The following is a 20092-nucleotide window of genomic DNA, read 5'->3' as shown; positions in this document are numbered from 1 at the left end:
GTGTGAACATAAGTTTTTATTTCCCTAGAATAAATACCTTGGAGTAGTGTTGATGGATCATATTGTAAATGTATTTTTAACTTAATGAGAAACTAACAAATTATTTTCCAAAGTGACTATGCCAGTTTTCATTCCCATCTGCAATGCATAAAACTACAGGTGCTTCAACTCCTTGCCAGCATTTGGTCTTGCCAATATTTTTCAAATGTAACCATTCTAATAAATGTGTAGTAATATCTCATCATAGTTTTAATTTATAAATTTTATAAATTAATTTGTGAGATTTTAATTTTAATTTACAAATGTCTATCTAATGATGTAGAAACACTTATATTTACAGTAATTACTGATATATTGTGGCTTGTTTGCTGTTTTATTGTTTTCAAAAATTAATTTTACAAATTAATTTTAAAATTATAAATGAATTTATAAAAATTAACTTTAGTCTTAACATTAATTTGTAAAATTCTTATTTTAATTTGTAAATGACTAATGTCTAATGATGTTGAAACATTTAAATTTAAAGTAATTACTGATATATTATGGCTTGTTTGCCATTTTATTTTTTGTTTTCTATTTGTTCTCTCATATGTTTCTTTTTTTTCTTTTTTTCCCTGCCTTCCTGTGGGTTACTTGAACATGGTTATTCATGTATCTTCTTTGGTGAAATGACTATTCAAATATTTGCACATTTTAAAATTAGGTTATTTTTCTTCTCACTCCTGAAGTGTAAGAACCTTTCTATGTTTCATATATACATCTTTTTATCTAATATTGTGTTTTCAAAAATTTTCTACAAGTCTGGCTTAACTTCATTTTCTTGGTGGGGTCTTTTGAAAAGCAAAAGTTTTAAACTTTGAGAAGTCCAATTTTTGATTTTTCATTTATGTATTTTGCTTTGGGTATTGTAGCTTAAAAACTTTGCTAAAATACCTAAGACCACAGAGATATTCTTTTGTGTTTCTTTCAAACAATTTGTAGTTTTAGTTATTGCATTTATTTCTGTTTTTATCTTGAGTTAATTGTTTTGTGTGTTGTGAGGTAACTGTATAATGGCAGCAGGACACCTCTGGAGATTCACCCTCCCACCCATCTCTAAGCTGCTTTTAAGCCAATTTTGTGGCTCATTCCCTAGTGTGTGTGTGTGTGTGTGTGTGTGTGTGTGTGTGTGTGTGTGATGAGACTGTTTTGCTGGTATGTTCCCAGCTATGCTCCAGGGTGTTTAGTTTCTTCAGGGTTTAGGCAGTGAATGTACACCTTTAAGTAACTCAGTTGGGGACCTGTCACATTACAGTCTACTCTGTCCCTCAGCTCTTACATTCTTTCTGGAATCTTACACAAAGGTCCCCGAGTAGGGTAAGAGGGAAAGAAACATTCAAATTTATAATACATAGCTATGGCTTTTGCATACAGGCCATATCCACACAGCATAAAAAGCACACACCATATATGCAACAGCAAAAAAGCAGAGGATAACTACAATTATAATGCCTATTAGCAAAACATACTCCAATGTGTAGGTAGAATGTGTAACTAATTTGAGAATAAGCCCAAGAAGCCTAATTTGGTTATATCATGGATCTGGATTGACAAATAATTTAAAATATCTGTGACATTATTCACTTAATCTGGGATATAGGTGCAACAGATAGTGTCTATAAGGGCACATATTTTTAGTTCTCCAATATGTTGGCAATTGGGCCTCCAGATGGAGACAATCACCAGTGAATCAGAGTTGCATTATCGGTGCTTTTGAACTGGTCACTCCAGTTCTGTCAGGAGAAAGGAAGAATATTCTAAGGCATACCATTATCATTTGATAGAGGGAGCTATTCATATACTTAACAATCAGATTGGTTGATGACAGTTGCTGTAGTCACAGCCCAGTAACAATAGTTATTGGCATAAGCACAGGTGTTCAGTAGGGACCCTCGTGGGCATATCCATTACTTGAACATTACCACCATATTTTCTTCCATTAGCCCTATTAGGGAGTCCACCATGGACTTCAGGCTTTTCTTGCAGTACCACGTATGGCTTTCATTCCTAGGAGCAGGCAAAATAGCCAATTGGTAAGTTTCTGGACTTGCTCACGTTATCTGCACTTTCATCGTTCCATTGAAACTTCACATTGTATTCCATAATATTTGCAATTACTTATCAATTAAAAATAAAACTTAAAAAGAAATTTGTCTATAATATGAAACAAAGCATATAAAAATAATATCCATAGGAAATAAATTCCTGGAAACACGTGTGCTAAATTTCTAAGTTGATGTGTGTGATGGTAGCCAGATTTGAGAGAAATGTTTCTTTTGAGTTTTCAAGTGTTTCCCCAGCCTGCTTATATAATTTTTGTTTAGAAATAAAACAAGACCTTTCTTTACTGATACCATTATTACAGTGCTTTCCATAAACTAATATGTTTCTTTTCTTCCTTCTCTATGAGGCCTGCTTTCTCTGGACAGAGAACCTAAACTTTATTCATCTCTTGTTTCACAGATCCTATTTATTACTGTAATCATGCATTCATTCATCCAACAAGTTTTTTTCAGCACTTTATGTACAAGAAGTCAATATTTGTAATACAGGGATAAGATGCAGTTATGGAAGATAAGGTGTACTCACTGAGGAGAATGAACAGTAAAAAAACAAGTAACAACAAAAATCACAACCCAGTATAAATGAAGGTAATCTAGACATAATGTCTATAATACAAATCAAGTTTACCTGATCCACCCCTGGGAGTCAGAGAAGGCTTTGGAGGGAGATTAATCTAGGAAGATGTGTAGAACTCACCCAGGGTAATGACAGTGTGAGGTGATAGCTGTCTATGCAGGAGAAAACGCAGAGCAAAGGCCAAAGAAATTAGAGTACATTAAGAAGACTAACTAGTTCAAGAAGTTTGAGTCAGCATGAGTGGTGAATGGAAACATCCTGAAAGACAAGCAGAAAGTCATATGCTGGAACACAAAGGATACTGTATGCTGTGCTAACAAGCTAGGTTTCATTGTGAAGGCTTGAGAGAGTACTGAAAGACTGAAACGAATCTCTTTGGAAACATCTGCTTTCTATTTACCAAGAAATCACTTACACAAATGTGCTGTGAACAAGAATGAAGGCAGTGAAGTAAATAGGTTAATAAAATAGAAAGGAAAAATAACTAGGTCCTTGAATAAAGTAAGGATGCTGGGAATAGTAAAACAGAGATAAAGAGATAAAATTGAGAGTTAACTTGTAGATAGGCTCAATAAGATTTTATTATTTGTGATACAACAAGAGGAAGAAGCCTAGGAGGGCTCACAAGTTGCAGACACAAGAGACTAGGTGGATGGTGGTGTCATTCTCCAGATACAAAATATGGAAGGAAAGAAAAGAATGCCAAAGAAAAGAATGAATGAATTTGGTATGGGGAAGGCTGTGTTTGAGGTACTTGTGGAATTTCCAGCTGAAGACTCCTAATAGATCATTGAAATTGTAGTCTAGACATCCTTTGAGAGATCTGTCTAGAAGTACAGGTATGAGAGGCCTTTTAATATATACAAACCTGACAAAAACAAGCAATGAGGAAAGGATTCCCTGTTTAATAAATGGTGTTGGGAAAACTGGCTAGCCATGTGCAGAAAGCAGAAACAGGACCCCTTCCTGAAACCTTACACCAAAATTAACTCCAGATGGATTAAAGACTTAAATATCAGACCTAACACCATAAAAACCCTAGAAGAAAATCTAGGCAAAACCATTCAGGACATAGGCGTAGGCAAGGACTTCATGACCAAAACACCAAAAGCAATGGCAACAAAAGCCAAAATAGACAAATGGGACCTAATCAAACTCCACAACTTCTGCACGGCAAAAGAAACAGTCAGTAGAGTGAGTCGGCAACCAACAGAATGGGAAAAAATTTTTGCAGTCTACCCATCTGACAAGGGGCTGATATCCAGAATTTACAAAGAACTAAAGCAGATCTACAAGAAAAAAACAAACAAGCCCATTCAAAAATGGGCAAAGGATATGAACAGATACTTTACAAAAGAAGACATACAGGAGGCCAACAAACATATGAAAAAATGCTCATCATCACTGGTCATCAGAGAAATGCAAATCAAAACCACATTGAGATACCATCTCACACCAGTTAGAATGGCGATCATTAAAAAATCGGGAAACAACAGATGCTGGAGAGGATGTGGAGAAATAGGAACACTTTTACACTGTTGGTGGGAATGTAAATTAATTCAACCATTGTGGAAGACAGTGTGGCGATTCCTCAAGGACCTAAAAATAGAAATCCCATTTGACCCAGCAATCCCATTACTGGGTATATATCCAAAGGATTATAAATCATTCTACTACAAGGACACGTGCACACGAATGTTCATTGCAGCACTGTTTACAATAGCAAAGACCTGGAACCAACCCAAATGCCCAACGATGATAGACTGGATAGGGAAAATGTGGTACATATACACCATGGAATATTATGCAGCCATCAAAAACGATGAGTTCACGTCCTTTATAGGGACATGGATGAACCTGGAAACCATCATTCTCAGCAAACTGACACAAGAGCAGAAAATCAAACACCGTATATTCTCGCTCATAGGCGGGTGTTGAACAATGAGAACACATGGACACAGGAAGGGGTGCACTACACACTGGGGTCCGTTGGGGGAAATGGGGGAGGGACGGGGGGTGGGAGGTGGGAAGAGATAGCATGGGGAGAAATGACAGATACAGGTGAGGGGAAGGAAGGCAGCAAACCACACTGCCATGTGTGTACCTATGCAACAATCTTGCATGTTCTTCACATGTACCCCAAAACCTAAAATGCAATAAAAAAAAAAAGAAAAGAAAAGAATGGAACTAATTTCCCAGAGAATGAAGTTGAACCATTCTTTTTTTATGCAGAAGGGACATAAAAACAAAAACAATCCTGTAGGACATCAATATTTACAAATCAGGCAGAGGATGAAGTCACTGTGAATGGGTCTGAGGAATAGCCAGTGAAAGCGGGGAATGTGTGAAACAGAATCCTGTAACCAATTAGTATTCACATCTTTTTCAACAGGAACAATTCACAGAGAAGATGGAGATTGGAAACCACACCACAGTGACAGAGTTTATCATTTTGGGGTTAACTGAGGATCCTACACTTCATGACATCTTCTTTGTGATATTTCTAGGAATCTACATTGTCACCTTAATAGGCAATATCAGCATAATCATTTTAATAAGAAGCTGTTCCCAGCTTCACACCCCAATGTACCTGTTCCTCAGCCATTTGGCTTTTGCGGACATTGGGCTTTCCACAGTAGTCACACCTATAATGCTTATGGGATTCCTAAGGCATGGAACAGCCCTCCCTGTCACTAGCTGTGAAGCCCAGCTCTGTTCTGTAGTCATGTTTGGGACAGCTGAGTGCTTCCTACTGGCAACCATGGCCTATGATCGCTATGTGGCCATCTGCTCGCCCCTGGAATACTCTACCCACATGTCCCCCAGAATCTGCATCCTCTTAGTGGGGGCTTGTTACCTGGGTGGATGTGTGAATACCTCAACATTTTCTAGTTGTTTATTGAGCTTGTCTTTCTGTGGACCAAATCAGATAGATCATTTTTTCTGTGATATCTCTCCTTTGCTGAAACTTTCCTGCTCAGATATCTCTATTCCTGAAATGATCCCTTCCATCTCTTCTGGCTCTATCATTGTGGTCACAGTATTTGTCATAGCTATTTCCTACATCTACATCCTCACCACCATCCTGAAGATGCACTCTGCCGAGGGGCGCCACAAGGCTTTCTCCACCTGCTCCTCCCACCTCACAGCGGTTACTCTCTACTATGGAACGATTACCTTCATTTATGTGATGCCCAAGTCCAGCTACTCAACTAGCCAGAACAGACTGATATCTCTGTCCTACACAGTGGTAATCCCTATATTGAACCCCTTTATCTATAGTCTGAGGAACAGAGATGTAAAGGAGGCACTAAGAAAGGCAACTCTCAGAATATATTCTTAGGATCAAGAATATTTCAGACGACCTATAAGGTTTTCATTATCGGTATCACACTTAGGACCTATTAAATACTACTTAGCTGATTGCTTAAAATAAAATTACATGTATTTGCTCTGACTTTTACTTTTAAATACTTGTTGACCAATTTGGAGACACCTATAAATCAGTAATAATAATAGTAATAATTATCACTGTTATTAAACTCTTGTAGATGCCAAGCATTTTTCCTTTAATTTATTTCACAAACAATAACTTTTACTTACTTCATGTCAGGCCCTGTTCTAAGCATGTTACATATATTAATTCATTTATTCCTCACAATAACCGAATGAAGTGATGCCACTATTTGTATTTCACAAATAAATCATATGGGCACAGAGACATTAAGTAGAATGTCCACAGTTACGAAGTTAAATGTGGGACCAGTAAGTATTTGAATCCAGAAAGTCTGATTCCAAAACCATTATGTTATTTCATTTCATTTTCTTAGCAATCCTATGATGCAGGAATAAATTTCCCACAAGTTACAGTTGAGACAACTGTATTGAAAGATACAATAGTTTTTCCATATAGATGTAGACTCAAGGCCTCTGTTTCCAGGGTCTATGCACTTAACCTATATTAAACCATGACCATCAGCCTAATGACATCAACATTGCTACTGAGCTAGAAGATTTGGGCAGGACAATCAAGCTTAAGCTGGAACTTTGCATCGATTTTTTGAACAAACCCTAACACTAAAGGGTCTAGGTTGTGTAGACTGTACGAGGGTGAAAAATTGAAAACTGGATTGTTTGCCATCTTTTAGAAGGCCAGATCTCAACACCAAGACCACATGATTTAGCTGGAAGTTTATCCATATTTTAATGTATGTTAAAAACAAATAGTCTCCTTTGGCATAATGTAATATTTATCTGTAGTGATTAAAAACAGTGTCCTTTGGCCGGGCGCGGTGGCTCAAGCCTGTAATCCCAGCACTTTGGGAGGCCGAGATGGGTGGATCACGAGGTCAAGAGATCGAGACCATCCTGGTCAACATGGTGAAACCCCGTCTCTACTAAAAATACAAAAAATTAGCTGGGCATGGTGGCACGTGCCTGTAATCCCAGCTACTCAGGAGGCTGAGGCAGGAGAATTGCCTGAATCCAGGAGGTGGAGGTTGCGGTGAGCTGAGATTGTGCCATTGCACTCCAGCCTGGGTAACAAGAGCAAAACTCCATCTCAAAAAAAACAAAAAACAAAAAACAAACAAACAAAAAAACAGTGTCCTTTGATTCTAAGCATTGCAATTAATGTGTTAACAATTGTCGTTCCATAGGTCTGAATTTATAAAGAAATGGGAACCCGTTAAAAAACCATAAAAACAAAACAAAAAATGTTGTTGCACATCAGATTAACTAAATGTTTTTCTTGGAGAATGACTTACTATCATTTACATTATCACCATAAGAATAGAAAGGATGAAGAGAGGTTTGCTGGAATACAGGAACTATCAATTCAAAGCAAATATTGAAGCAACTGTCTCTGGCATCTAGGAGTAAAGACTTAGAATCCAAATGTCCTTTTTACCTCAGTGTAATGGAGAGAGAGAAGTGAGGGTTGAGACACATAGAAAATTTTTTTAACAAAATGAAAAGTATTTAAAATATGTTGTTAAGTGAAAATACAGAGTATCGATAATATTCTGGCAAATTTAAAAATAGAAAATACAGAACATGGAGTGAAAGGTAACAAGGAAAAACTAAAACACAGAAAATAAATCGACAACAGAGAGAGTCCGCCATAACAGAGGCGGGGCCACCATTGCCCAGACAGTTCTAACTACGCCCATATAAAAAGGACTACAGGGAAGAGCTCAGGGCAGCTGGGCGGAGCCCACAGCAGCTCAGCAAAGCCCCTGCGGGCAGGCAGAGGCTAGGCGTGCTGCTAGCTGGGCGGGTCCGACCTGAAAAAAAAAAAAATCAAAAAAGGCAGTAGTGCAACGGAAACTCATAAAGCTCCAACTCCCTGGGACAGAGACAGACAACAGGTGGATAAACCCACAAAAATGGGTAGAAACCAGCGTAAAAAGGATGAAAACTCCCGAAACCAGAACACCTCTCCTCCTAAAAGTGATCACAACTCCTCACCAGCAAGGGAACCAGACCGGATGGAGAAGGAGGGTGATGAAATGACAGAATCAGACTTCAGAAGATGGGTAGTAAGAAACTACAATGAGCTAAAAGAACATGTTCTAACCCATCGCAAAGAAAATAGGAACCTTGAAAAAAGATTGGACGAACTGCTGACGAGAATGGATAACATAGAGAGGAGAATAAGTGAATTGATGGAGCTGAAAAACGCAACACGAGAACTTCGTGAAGCATGCACAAGCTTCAACAGCCGAATTGACCAAGCAGAAGAAAGGATATCAGAGGTCGAAGACCAACTCAATGAAATAAAAAGAGAAGGCAAGAACAGAGAAAAAAGCGCAAAAAGGAATGAACAAAATCTTCAAGAAATGTGGGACTATGTGAAAAGACCTAATCTACGTCTGATAGGTGTACCTGAATGTGATGAAGAGAATGAATCCAAGCTGGAAAATACTCTTCAGGATATTATCCAGGAAAACTTCCCCAACCTAGCAAGGCAGACCAATATTCAAATCCAGGAAATACAGAGAACACCACAGAGATATTCCTCAAGAAGAGCAACCCCAAGGCACATAATCGTCAGATTCACCAGGGTTGAAATGAAAGAGAAAATGCTAAGGGCAGCCAGAGAGAAAGGTCGGGTTACCCACAAAGGGAAGCCCATTAGACTCACAGCAGATCTCTCAGCAGAAACCCTACAAGCCAGAAGAGACTGGGGGCCAATATTCAACATCCTTAAAGAAAAGAACTTTCAACCCAGAATCTCCTATCCAGCCAAACTCAGCTTCATAAGTGAAGGAAAAATAAAATCCTTTGTGAACAAGCAAGCACTCAGAGATTTCATCACCACCAAACCTGCTCTACAAGAACTCCTGAAAGAGGCTCTACACATATAAAGGAACAACCAGTACCAGCCACTCCAAAAACACACCAAATGGTAAAAAAGCAGCAACACAATCAAGAATCTGCATCAACTAACCAACAAAACAGCCAGGTAGCATCAAAATGACAGCATCAAATTCACACATAACAATACTATCCCTAAATGTCAATGGACTAAATGCCCCAATCAAAAGACACAGACTGGCAAATTGGATAAAAAGCCAAAACCCATCAGTGTGCTGTATCCAGGAAACCCATCTTACATGCAAGGATACACAAAGGCTCAAAATAAAGGGATGGAGGAAGATCTACCAAGCAAATGGAGAGCAAAAAAAGGCAGGAGTTGCAATTCTCATCTCTGATAAAATAGACTTTAAAGCAACAAAGATCAAAAGAGACAAAGAAGGACATTACATAATGGTAAAAGGATCACTGCAACAAGAAGAGCTAACGATCCTAAATATATATGCACCCAATACAGGAGCACCCAGATACATAAGGCAAGTTCTTAATGACTTACAAAGAGACTTAGACTCCCACACAATAATAGTGGGAGACTTTAACACCCCATTGTCAATATTAGACAGATCAACCAGACAGAAAATCAACAAGGATATCCAGGACCTGAACACAGACCTGGAACGAGCAAACCTAATAGACATTTACAGAACTCTCCACCCCAAATCCACAGAATATACATTCTTCTCAGCACCACATCACACCTACTCTAAAATTGACCACATAATTGGCAATAAATCACTCCTCAGCAAATGCAAAAGAACAGAAATCATAACAAACAGTCTCTCAGACCACAGTGCAATCGAGTTAGAACTCAGAATGCAGAAACTAACTCAGAACCGCACAGCTTCATGGAAACTGAACAACTTGCTCTTGAATGTTGACTGGATAAACAATGAAATGAAGGCAGAAATAAAGATGTTCTTCGAAACCAATGAGAACGAAGACACAACATACCAGAATCTCTGGGACACATTTAAAGCAGTCTCTAGAGGAAAATATATAGCAATGAGTGCCCACATGAGAAGAAAGGAGAGATCTAAAATTGACACCCTATCATCAAAATTGAAAGAGCTAGAGGAGCAAGATCAAAAAAACTCAAAACCTAGCAGAAGACAGGAAATAACTAAGATCAGAGCAGAACTGAAGGAAATAGAGACACAAAAAACTCTTCAAAAAATCAATAAATCCAGGAGCTGGTTTTTTGAAAAGATCAACAAAATAGACAGACCACTAGCCAGATTAATAAAAAAGAAAAGAGAGAATAACCAAATTGATGCAATAAAAAACGATAAAGGGGATATCACCACAGATTCCACAGAAATCCAAACCATCATCAGAGATTATTACAAACAACTCTATGCACATAAACTAGTAAACCTGGAAGAAATGGATAAATTCCTGGACACCTGCAACCTCCCAAGCCTAAACCTGGAAGAAGCCGAAACCCTGAATAGACCAATAACATGGTCTGAAGTCGAGGCAACAATAAAGAGCCTACCACCCAAAAAAAGCCCAGGTCCAGATGGGTTCACAGCTGAATTCTACCAGACATACAAGGAGGAGCTGATACCATTCCTTCTGAAACTATTCCAGACAATCCAAAAAGAGGGAATCCTTCCCAAATCATTTTACGAGACAAACATCATCCTGATACCAAAACCCGGCAGAGACTCAACAAGAAAAGAAAATTTCAGGCCAATATCCATGATGAACATAGATGCAAAAATCTTCAATAAAATACTGGCAAACCGATTGCAACAGCATATCAAAAAGCTCATCCACCATGATCAAGTAGGATTCATCCCGGGGATGCAAGGCTGGTTCAACATACGCAAGTCCATAAACGTAATTCACCACATAAACAGAACCAAAGACAAAAACCACATGATTATCTCGATTGATGCAGAGAAGGCTTTTGACAAAATTCAACAACCCTTTATGCTAAAAACCCTCAATAAACTAGGTATTGACGGAACGTATCTTAAAACAATAAAAGCTATTTACGACAAACCAACAGCCAATATCATACTGAATGGGCAAAAACTGGAAGCATTCCCTTTGAAATCTGGCACTAGACAAGGATGCCCTCTCTCACCACTCCTATTCAATATAGTACTGGAAGTTCTAGCCAGAGCAATCAGGCAAGAAAAAGAAATAAAGGGTATCCAAATTGGAAAGGAGGAAATCAAATTGTCTCTATTTGCAGATGACATGATTGTATATCTGGAAGACCCCATCATTTCAGCCCAAAGCCTCCTGAAACTGATAAACAACTTCAGCAAAGTCTCAGGATACAAAATCAACGTGCAAAAATCACAAGCATTCCTATACACCAGTAATAGACTTCAAGAGAGCCAAATCAAGAACGAACTGCCATTCACAATTGCTACAAAGAGAATAAAGTACCTAGGAATACAACTAACAAGGAACGTAAAGGACCTCTTCAAGGAGAACTACAAGCCATTGCTCAACGAAATAAGAGAGGATACAAACAGATGGAGAAACATTCCATGTTCATGGTTAGGAAGAATCAACATCGTGAAAATGGCCATACTGCCCAAAGTAATTTACAGATTCAATGCTATTCCCATCAAGCTACCAATGACCTTCTTCACAGAACTGGAAAAAAACACCTTAAACTTCATATGGAACCAAAAGAGAGCCCGCATAGCCAAGTCAATTCTAAGCAAAAAGAACAAAGCGGGAGGCATCACACTACCGGACTTCAAACTATACTACAAGGCTACAGTAATCAAAACAGCATGGTACTGGTACCAAAACAGAGATATAGACCAATGGAACAGAACAGAGGCCTCACAGGAAATACAACATACCCACAACCATCTGATCTTCGACAAACCTGACAAAAACAAGCAATGGGGAAAGGACTCCCTGTTTAATAAATGGTGTTGGGAAAACTGGCTAGCCATGTGCAGAAAGCAGAAACAGGACCCCTTCCTGACACCTTACACCAAAATTAACTCCAGATGGATTAAAGACTTAAACATCAGACCTAATACCATAAAAACCTTAGAAGAAAATCTAGGCAAAACCATTCAGGACATAGGTGTAGGCAAGGACTTCATGACCAAAACGCCAAAAGCAATGGCAACAAAAGCCAAAATAGACAAATGGGACCTAATCAAACTCCACAGCTTCTGCACGGCAAAAGAAACAGTCAGTAGAGTGAATCGGCAACCAACAGAATGGGAAAAAATTTTTGCAGTCTACCCATCTGACAAGGGGCTGATATCCAGAATTTACAAAGAACTAAAGCAGATCTACAAGAAAAAAACAAACAAGCCCATTCAAAAATGGGCAAAGGATATGAACAGATACTTTACAAAAGAAGACATACAGGAGGCCAACAAACATATGAAAAAATGCTCATCATCACTGGTCATCAGAGAAATGCAAATCAAAACCACATTGAGATACCATCTCACACCAGTTAGAATGGCGATCATTAAAAAATCGGGAAACAACAGATGCTGGAGAGGATGTGGAGAAATAGGAACACTTTTACACTGTTGGTGGGAATGTAAATTAATTCAACCATTGTGGAAGACAGTGTGGCGATTCCTCAAGGACCTAAAAATAGAAATCCCATTTGACCCAGCAATCCCATTACTGGGTATATATCCAAAGGATTATAAATCATTCTACTACAAGGACACGTGCACACGAATGTTCATTGCAGCACTGTTTACAATAGCAAAGACCTGGAACCAACCCAAATGCCCAACGATGATAGACTGGATAGGGAAAATGTGGTACATATACACCATGGAATATTATGCAGCCATCAAAAACGATGAGTTCACGTCCTTTATAGGGACATGGATGAACCTGGAAACCATCATTCTCAGCAAACTGACACAAGAGCAGAAAATCAAACACCGTATATTCTCGCTCATAGGCGGGTGTTGAACAATGAGAACACATGGACACAGGGAGGGGAGCACTACACACTGGGGTCTGTTGGGGGGAAATGGGGGAGGGGCGGGGCGTGGGGAGGTGGGAAGAGATAGCATGGGGAGAAATGACAGATACAGGTGAGGGGACAGAAGGCAGCAAAGCACACTGCCATGTGTGTACCTATGCAACAATCTTGCATGTTCATCACATGTACCCCAAAACCTAAAATGCAATAAAAAAAAAAAAAGTAAAAAAAAAAAAAAAAAAAAAAAAAAAAAAAAAGAAAATAAATCAATATTGGGGTTTTAGGCACTTTCCATTTTGAGTTTCTCTTGTTTCAATACCTTATAATAAAAATCATTAAAAGTAGAGAAAGTTTAATAGTATATGCAAGAGACTTGACACATACTAGGCACTCGAAACCATGTGGATGTTTTGAGAACAGGCAGAACATAGCTGCCTGAGTTTCCCCTTTGAGTAGTGGAGAGTATATACATCTCCTTCCCACTGATGTACAGCAGAACTGTAGAGACACTACAAATCCTTGTGACCTTGGCAAGGTCTTCCAATCCTTTAGTCATGCATCTTGCACATTAGAGAGATGCAGAACCTAAGGTACTCTTTTCTCAATGTTGATGGAGACAGTTCAGTTCAACATTATGATTTCCTGAGCACTTATTTAGTGTCACGTATTGTACTGATTTTAAAGAAAAACCATTGTCTGACCTCCAAATACTTAGTATATTGTATAAAACATATGTGTCTCCACCTAGAAGCAGCTTCTTCATTCCTCCTCCAATCTCCGTCAGATTTAGCCCATCTGCCTTCACTCCAGCCTCCACCACGTCCATCAGGGTGAACCAGAAGTCCTACAATGTGTCCACCTCTGGTCCGGGACTTTCAGCAGCGGCTCCTACAGGAGTGGGCCCAGAGCCCACATTGGCCCCTCCAGCTTCTCTTGGGTGGACAGCAGCAGAAGCACCTTCTAGGGTGACAGGGCCCTGGGTTGGTTTTGGGTGGAGGCTATGCTGGGTCTGTTGGTGTCAGGGCACAACAGCTGTCATGGTGAGCCAGAGCCTGCTGAGCCTCTTAAGCTGGAAGTGGACCCCACTGGGTTAGAAGAAGCTGAAGCTGGAAGTGGAGCTTGGCAACATACAGGGGTTGGTGGAGGAATGTAAGAATGAGATCAACATGAATATGGAGATTAGAAGTGAACTTCTTCTCATCGAGAAAGATGTGGATGAAGCTTACATGAACAAAGTTGAGCTGGAGTCTTGCCTGGAAGGGCTTGACTGGAGAGATCAACTTCCTCAGGCAGCTGTGTGAAGAGGAGATCTTTGAGCTGCAGCATCAGATTTCAGACACATCTGTGGTCCTGTCCATGGACAACAGCAGCTCCCTGGATGTGACCAGCATCATCTCCAAGTCCACGCTTAGTAGCAGAGATGGCCAGCCACAGCCCGGCGAGGCTGAGAGCTTGCACCAGATCAAGTGTAAGGAGCTGCAGATGCTGGCTGGGGAGCATCGGGATGATCTGTGGCATTCGAAGAGCTGCGAGACAAACTAGAACATCAGCCGGCTCTGGGCTGAGACTGAGGGGCTCAGAGGCCAGAGGATTTCCTGGAGGCTGCTGTCGCGAAGGCCTTGCAGCATGGGGAGGTGGTTGTTAAGGATGCCAGTGCCAAGCTGGTGGAGCCGGAGGCTCTCTGCAACAAGGCAGGAAGGACGTGCCTACAGCTGTGAGGGTACCAGGAGCTGATGAAGGTCTGGCTGGTCCTGTACATTGAGATCACCACCTACAGGATGTGGCTGGAGGGCAAGGAGAGCTGGCTGGAGTCTGGAATGCGGAACATGAATATCCACACGAAAACCACCAGAGGCTACTCAGGTGGGCTGAGCTCAAAAGCTCTGGCCTCAGCCATGGCCTGGACTCCTTCCAGTCCAACTTTGGTTCCTGTGGGGGCTTCAGCTCCTTCAGCCATGCCAGCTCCTCCAGGATCCTGGTTGTGATGAGATCAAGACCTGAGATAGGAAGCTGGTGTCTGAGTCCTCTGTTGTCCTACCCAAGTGAACTGCCTCTGTAGTCCCCTCCCATCCTATCTCTTCATATGGCTGTTTCAGAGCTTGTGAGGGAGGCAGCTGTGCAGGTGAGAATAGGGAATGGGAGACCCATCTGAGGCCCAGCCCTAGCCCTCAGCCCACCCTTAGGGGGAATTCTGTCCCTCTTGCCCATGCCTCCAACTAAAAATCAATTAATTTTATTTATTTATTATTTATTATTTTCCAAAAATAAAGTCACAGCTAGCTCTGTCAACTTACAAGATAACAAGCAAACAAAAAACAGCAACAATACCAAAAAATAAAACACATACATGTTTACTTGTCTAGAAGTAATTTGGTACTTACAACATGGTAAGTGCAATAAGGAACAGTATGCCTAAAGAAAGAGACATTTTCCCAGCCACGATTATAGAATAACACTTTCTGGAGAATAAAGCACTAAAACTTGGTCTTACAACATGACTAGTTAAGCAAGGTAGGGCAGTGGAAAGGTGTTCCAGGTATGCGAAGTTGCATTATCAATAGCACATAGGAATAAAATAGCAGGAGTTTGGGAAATTGCACATCATTCTACATTTATGAAGCATTAAATGTGGGGTGAGAAGAAGTGGAAATAGGTGATGTTTACAAGTCATAAAATGTCTTACATTTGATGTGAAAGTATATTTTATGCAATGAGAAACTATTGAAAGCCTTTTGAAAGGAAGTAAAATGTTTAGATATATTTAAATCATTCTGACAACAAAGTGAAGCACATCTTTGAGGCTGCCTAGTTAGGAGGCAATTTACAATAGTCCAGGAGGCAGAGGACAAAGATTTGAATCTCAGTGATAGAAAAACACAAAATAAGGAGAGAACAACCTTGAGAAAGATTTAGGAGAGATAATTGGTAGAAACTGTTGATTGTTGGATGGGTATAATAGTTTGGATAAGGAATAGTTTGGATAACACCCATGGTCCCAACTTAGGTGAGGGAGTGCTCTTACTGACACCAGTCTCCTGTTTAAAGTTCCAGAGTAGAGTCGGAAAGAGAGTAGTATCTGTAAAATCTGTAAATTCTCTCAGTATACCTACTGCCATCAGAGGAGCAGACATGGTGAGATTCAAAGGCCAGCTTTAAAGATAAAAGTTTCTTAATTTCACATAGACCAGTCTTCTCCAATGTCTGAATTAAACCCTAAATGCCCTGACCCCTTTCCCCTACCTACCCGGCTTTTTCACCATAATAATGAACATTTGTAAGTGGGGAGCTTTTTATCTTTTTCCTTAGGTCCTAACTTTGGTCCTTACCTTTTGATAAACAACATCTCCAATTGTCCTGTAAAAATTTCAGGTGCATCCTGACTCCCATGACAACTTGGAGCATTAGTTATACAAACTCTATGGTCTTCAATATAAAGATTAGCCTCCTTTGGATACTTTGGATTCATGTCTCAAAGGTTAGAGTGTTCACAGGTATCCTGTATTTTATGTCAGGTATCATCTAAGCCTTGATAATTGTCAATTAATTGAAGTCAAAGGCCAGTGATAAACACAAACTTTCTGATCTGTTAAGATTTGTATATCCTGTTGGTATGTTTATGAATAATTCAGGGTGAAAGTAGAGGACTGACCACAAACACTGATAATTTCCTGTCATTGTGATCTCCAAGCCAATGAAGGATATTTGACCAATACCTTAAAGCTGTTTGACATGTAAATATAGGATAACCATTTATCCATTTATTTCAAAAATATTTTGAGCATTTATTATAGTCTAGAGCTGAGTTAGCACTGAAAGTATATTGATGTATAGAACAGACTTTTCATGAAATTTAGATTTCAGCCAAAAAACTAGAAAATAAATTAACATTATAGATACAGAATATGTAATTGATGTGGAAGAAACAAATCAATAAGGTTAATATAACTGTTAAGGGTAAATGTGGTGGTACAGGTGGTATTATTGTAGGTAAAGTGACAAGGAAGGCCACTTGGAGCAGGCGATATTTGAGTATAAATTGAATGATCAGACAGACCCATAGATGTGAAGAGTGGAGTCAGGGGAAGCTGCCAGAAAGGAAACAGGAAATGCAAATATCCTGATAATTTCAAAAAACAAAAAGAAGGCAATGGTAAAACAGTTGGAGAGAGGTATACCAAAAGGATTAGATCATGGGCAGCATCATATGCCATGGAAAAGTGTTTGTATTTTATGCTAAAAGCAATGGGAAGCCACCAAATGGTTTTTAAATTGGTGTAGTCTAATTACAATTCACACTTTTAAAGAATACTTCTGTTGTTGTACGTAAAAATTGACTATAAAACACATTTTTAAATATTACATTATTTTGTGAGTCAGAAATTAAGGTTGGGTTTGGCTTGGCAATTTTACTCCACATGGTATTAATGAGGATCACTTAGTGATATTCAGACGGCATGTTTGCATGTCTACAGAGTCAAAGATGGCATCATTCAATGCCCAGCACCTTCACAGGGATGGTTTGAAAGCCTCTTTCTCTCCATGTAGTCATAAGATCATTGTGTATGGCCTCACTATCAGTATAGTTGGATTTCTCAAATAGTGGTTCAAGACTTTAATAGCAAGTGTTCCAAGAGATTAAAAAAAAAACCTACAGTATTTTCTATCACTTAGCCTCAGGAGACTTATACATCTCATCCACCTTTGTTACTGGTAAAACAAATGACTAATTTCAGTAAGAGAAGGAAAATTAGATTGCACCTGTCAATAGGAGAAGTAGCAACAATGTTATAGCCATCTCCAGCCTACCACAATTCCTCTGGCCACAATTACTTACATATTTCCTACATGTCAAATTACATTTATACCTCCCACAATCCTCTAAAATATCATACTATTACAGCATCACAATTAGGTACATCATTATGGGATCTAAACCAAGTTCAGGCACGGGTGAGGTTCCTTGGGCAAAACTTCTCAAATACAGTCCCTCTTGATTGAAAGAAACTATTTCATGAGTCAGAAATTAAGATTGGGTTTGGCTTAGCAATTTTACTCCACATAGCATTAATGAGAGTCACTTAGTGATATTCAGATGGCATGTTTGCATGTCTACAGAGTCAAATATGGCATCATTTGATGGAACTAAAGAGACAAATCATCTGCCCCGTATATACTCAACAGACGCTGTTGATGCAGTGGTAGAAAAACCACAGTGAACACTCCCATTCATAAGGGGGAGATGCAGAAGTCATGTAGCAATCACTGGCCCATTGTAATTTCAAAATCTAACTAGACAGATGTTGCCATTTTCTTGATCAGGGCCCAATCCTACTCCCTGTTAATAAGTCTCTGTGTCTCTTAGCTCTGCCTTCTGAGTTTTTGGTTCCATCCTCTGAATCATCCTTCCTTTTCCAGAAGAAAAAAAAATAGCCCATGTTATAGCTGAGTAGTTTTGTTGGCCTATTTCCTAATTATTGTAGGTTAAGTGTCCAAAACCTCTATGGTTTGCACCATCACTGTCCCTTTCAGTCTAGCTGGTATAATTTCTCCAAACACATTGTGGGAGTCATCATGAAAATACAAACGCTCTTCACCCACTAGGATGGCTAGAATTAAAAAAGTATGATAAGAAAAAGTGTTGGTGAGGATGTGGAAAAATTGAAACTCTCATATACTGATAGGTATGTAAAATGGTGGGATCATTTTAGAAAACAGTATTATAGTTACTCAAACTATTAAATACAGAAAAACTCTATGATCCAGAAATTATCCTGGATACATTCCCAAGAGAAATAAAACCTTATGTCCACACAAAAACTTGTGCATGAAATGTTTATAGTAGTGTTATTTACAATAACCAAAAGGTAGAGGCAATGCATAGATCTATTAACTTACAAGTGAATGAAGAAAATGTAGTATATCCATAAAATGGAATATTATTTAGTCATTGAAAAGAATGAAGAACCAACACGTATCAAGATGAATGAACCTTGAAAACATTACCACTAAGTAAAACAGACTAGTCACAAGAAACCATATATTATCTAAGGCCATTCATATGAAATGTCATGTAGAGACAGAAGGTAGACTGGTGGTTGCTTATGGCTGAGGGGATAGGAATATGTAAGGTGATACTAAAGGATACAGAATTTCTTTCTGAGATTATTAAAACCTTCTAAAATTGATTATGGTGAGGTTTGAAAGCACCTGTGAATATGCTAAGAACATTAAATTATACACTTTAAATCTGTAATTTGTATGGTATGTGAACTGTATCTCATTAAGGTTGTTAAAAACAACATGTGGTCTTTTTTGTATTAAATTATGAACTACTGAATTAGACAAAATCCACACTGATAAATCTCTTCCTGTTTACTCTTTCTCTGGAGGTTTCTGTGAGAAACCTTATGATTTTAAAAGCTTTGGCTTTTAGAAAAGAGAGGGTCTTTAGAGCATGCCATTCAGATTCTTAGAAGGACATAGATTAGCTTAAAGAGTCAATGAGGGCTTAGACATTTCTGAGGTCTTAACAGAGGATCTTACAGCCCCAACCTGCATTTGATCTTTGACCTGAAGTCATTTCCTACCATGAGAATCTTTCTGGAAGATATCAGGGATGAGAAATAGCCTTATTTTCAAAGCCAGCAAGATCTAGCTTTCTTACATTTTTTCCAAATTAAAAAAAAATCTTTCTTTAGTTCACAGACCTCTGGTTATATTTTATTATAGGCAACTATAAGAAGCCAGGTAGCACTTTCTACACTCTTCTTAGAAACCTTCCTAGACAAATCCAAGAGTATATTAGATACACTTTCTCTTTTCCATTTTGTCACAGGTGGCAATATTATCAAACTTTCCATCACTATTCAGCATGTCTTCCTTTTATCAGCTCTTAAAAATATTTTCCTTACTATTTTTCAAACCCTTATTATCTATTACTGTTGAATGTAGAAACATGTTAAGTCATAGAGAAATTGAGGATATATATATTTTGGAGTATACAGTGTTTAAGTGATGCTATGGATTGAATTTACGTCATTCAAAATTCAGGTCTGCCAATGTGATAATATTGAGAGGTGGGGCCTTTAAGAGGTG

At 38.9% G+C, this 20092-nt stretch overlaps 1 protein-coding gene across 1 annotated transcript; it reads left to right on the top strand.

Moving 5' to 3' along the window:
* The first annotated feature begins 5089 nt into the window (after positions 1 to 5089).
* Positions 5090 to 6022, top strand: LOC101041367 (olfactory receptor 5P1-like). The gene has a single exon (XM_003919805.1). The coding sequence runs from the start codon at positions 5090 to 5092 to the stop codon at positions 6020 to 6022; it is 933 nt and encodes a 310-aa protein (XP_003919854.1).
* Positions 6023 to 20092: the final 14070 nt, after the last annotated feature.

This window comes from Saimiri boliviensis, chromosome 6, assembly GCF_048565385.1.
Source record: "Saimiri boliviensis isolate mSaiBol1 chromosome 6, mSaiBol1.pri, whole genome shotgun sequence".
Lineage (NCBI taxonomy): Eukaryota > Metazoa > Chordata > Mammalia > Primates > Cebidae > Saimiri > Saimiri boliviensis.
The sequence above is the reverse complement of the archived record's forward strand: the minus strand, read 5'-3'. Positions and strand labels throughout refer to the sequence as shown.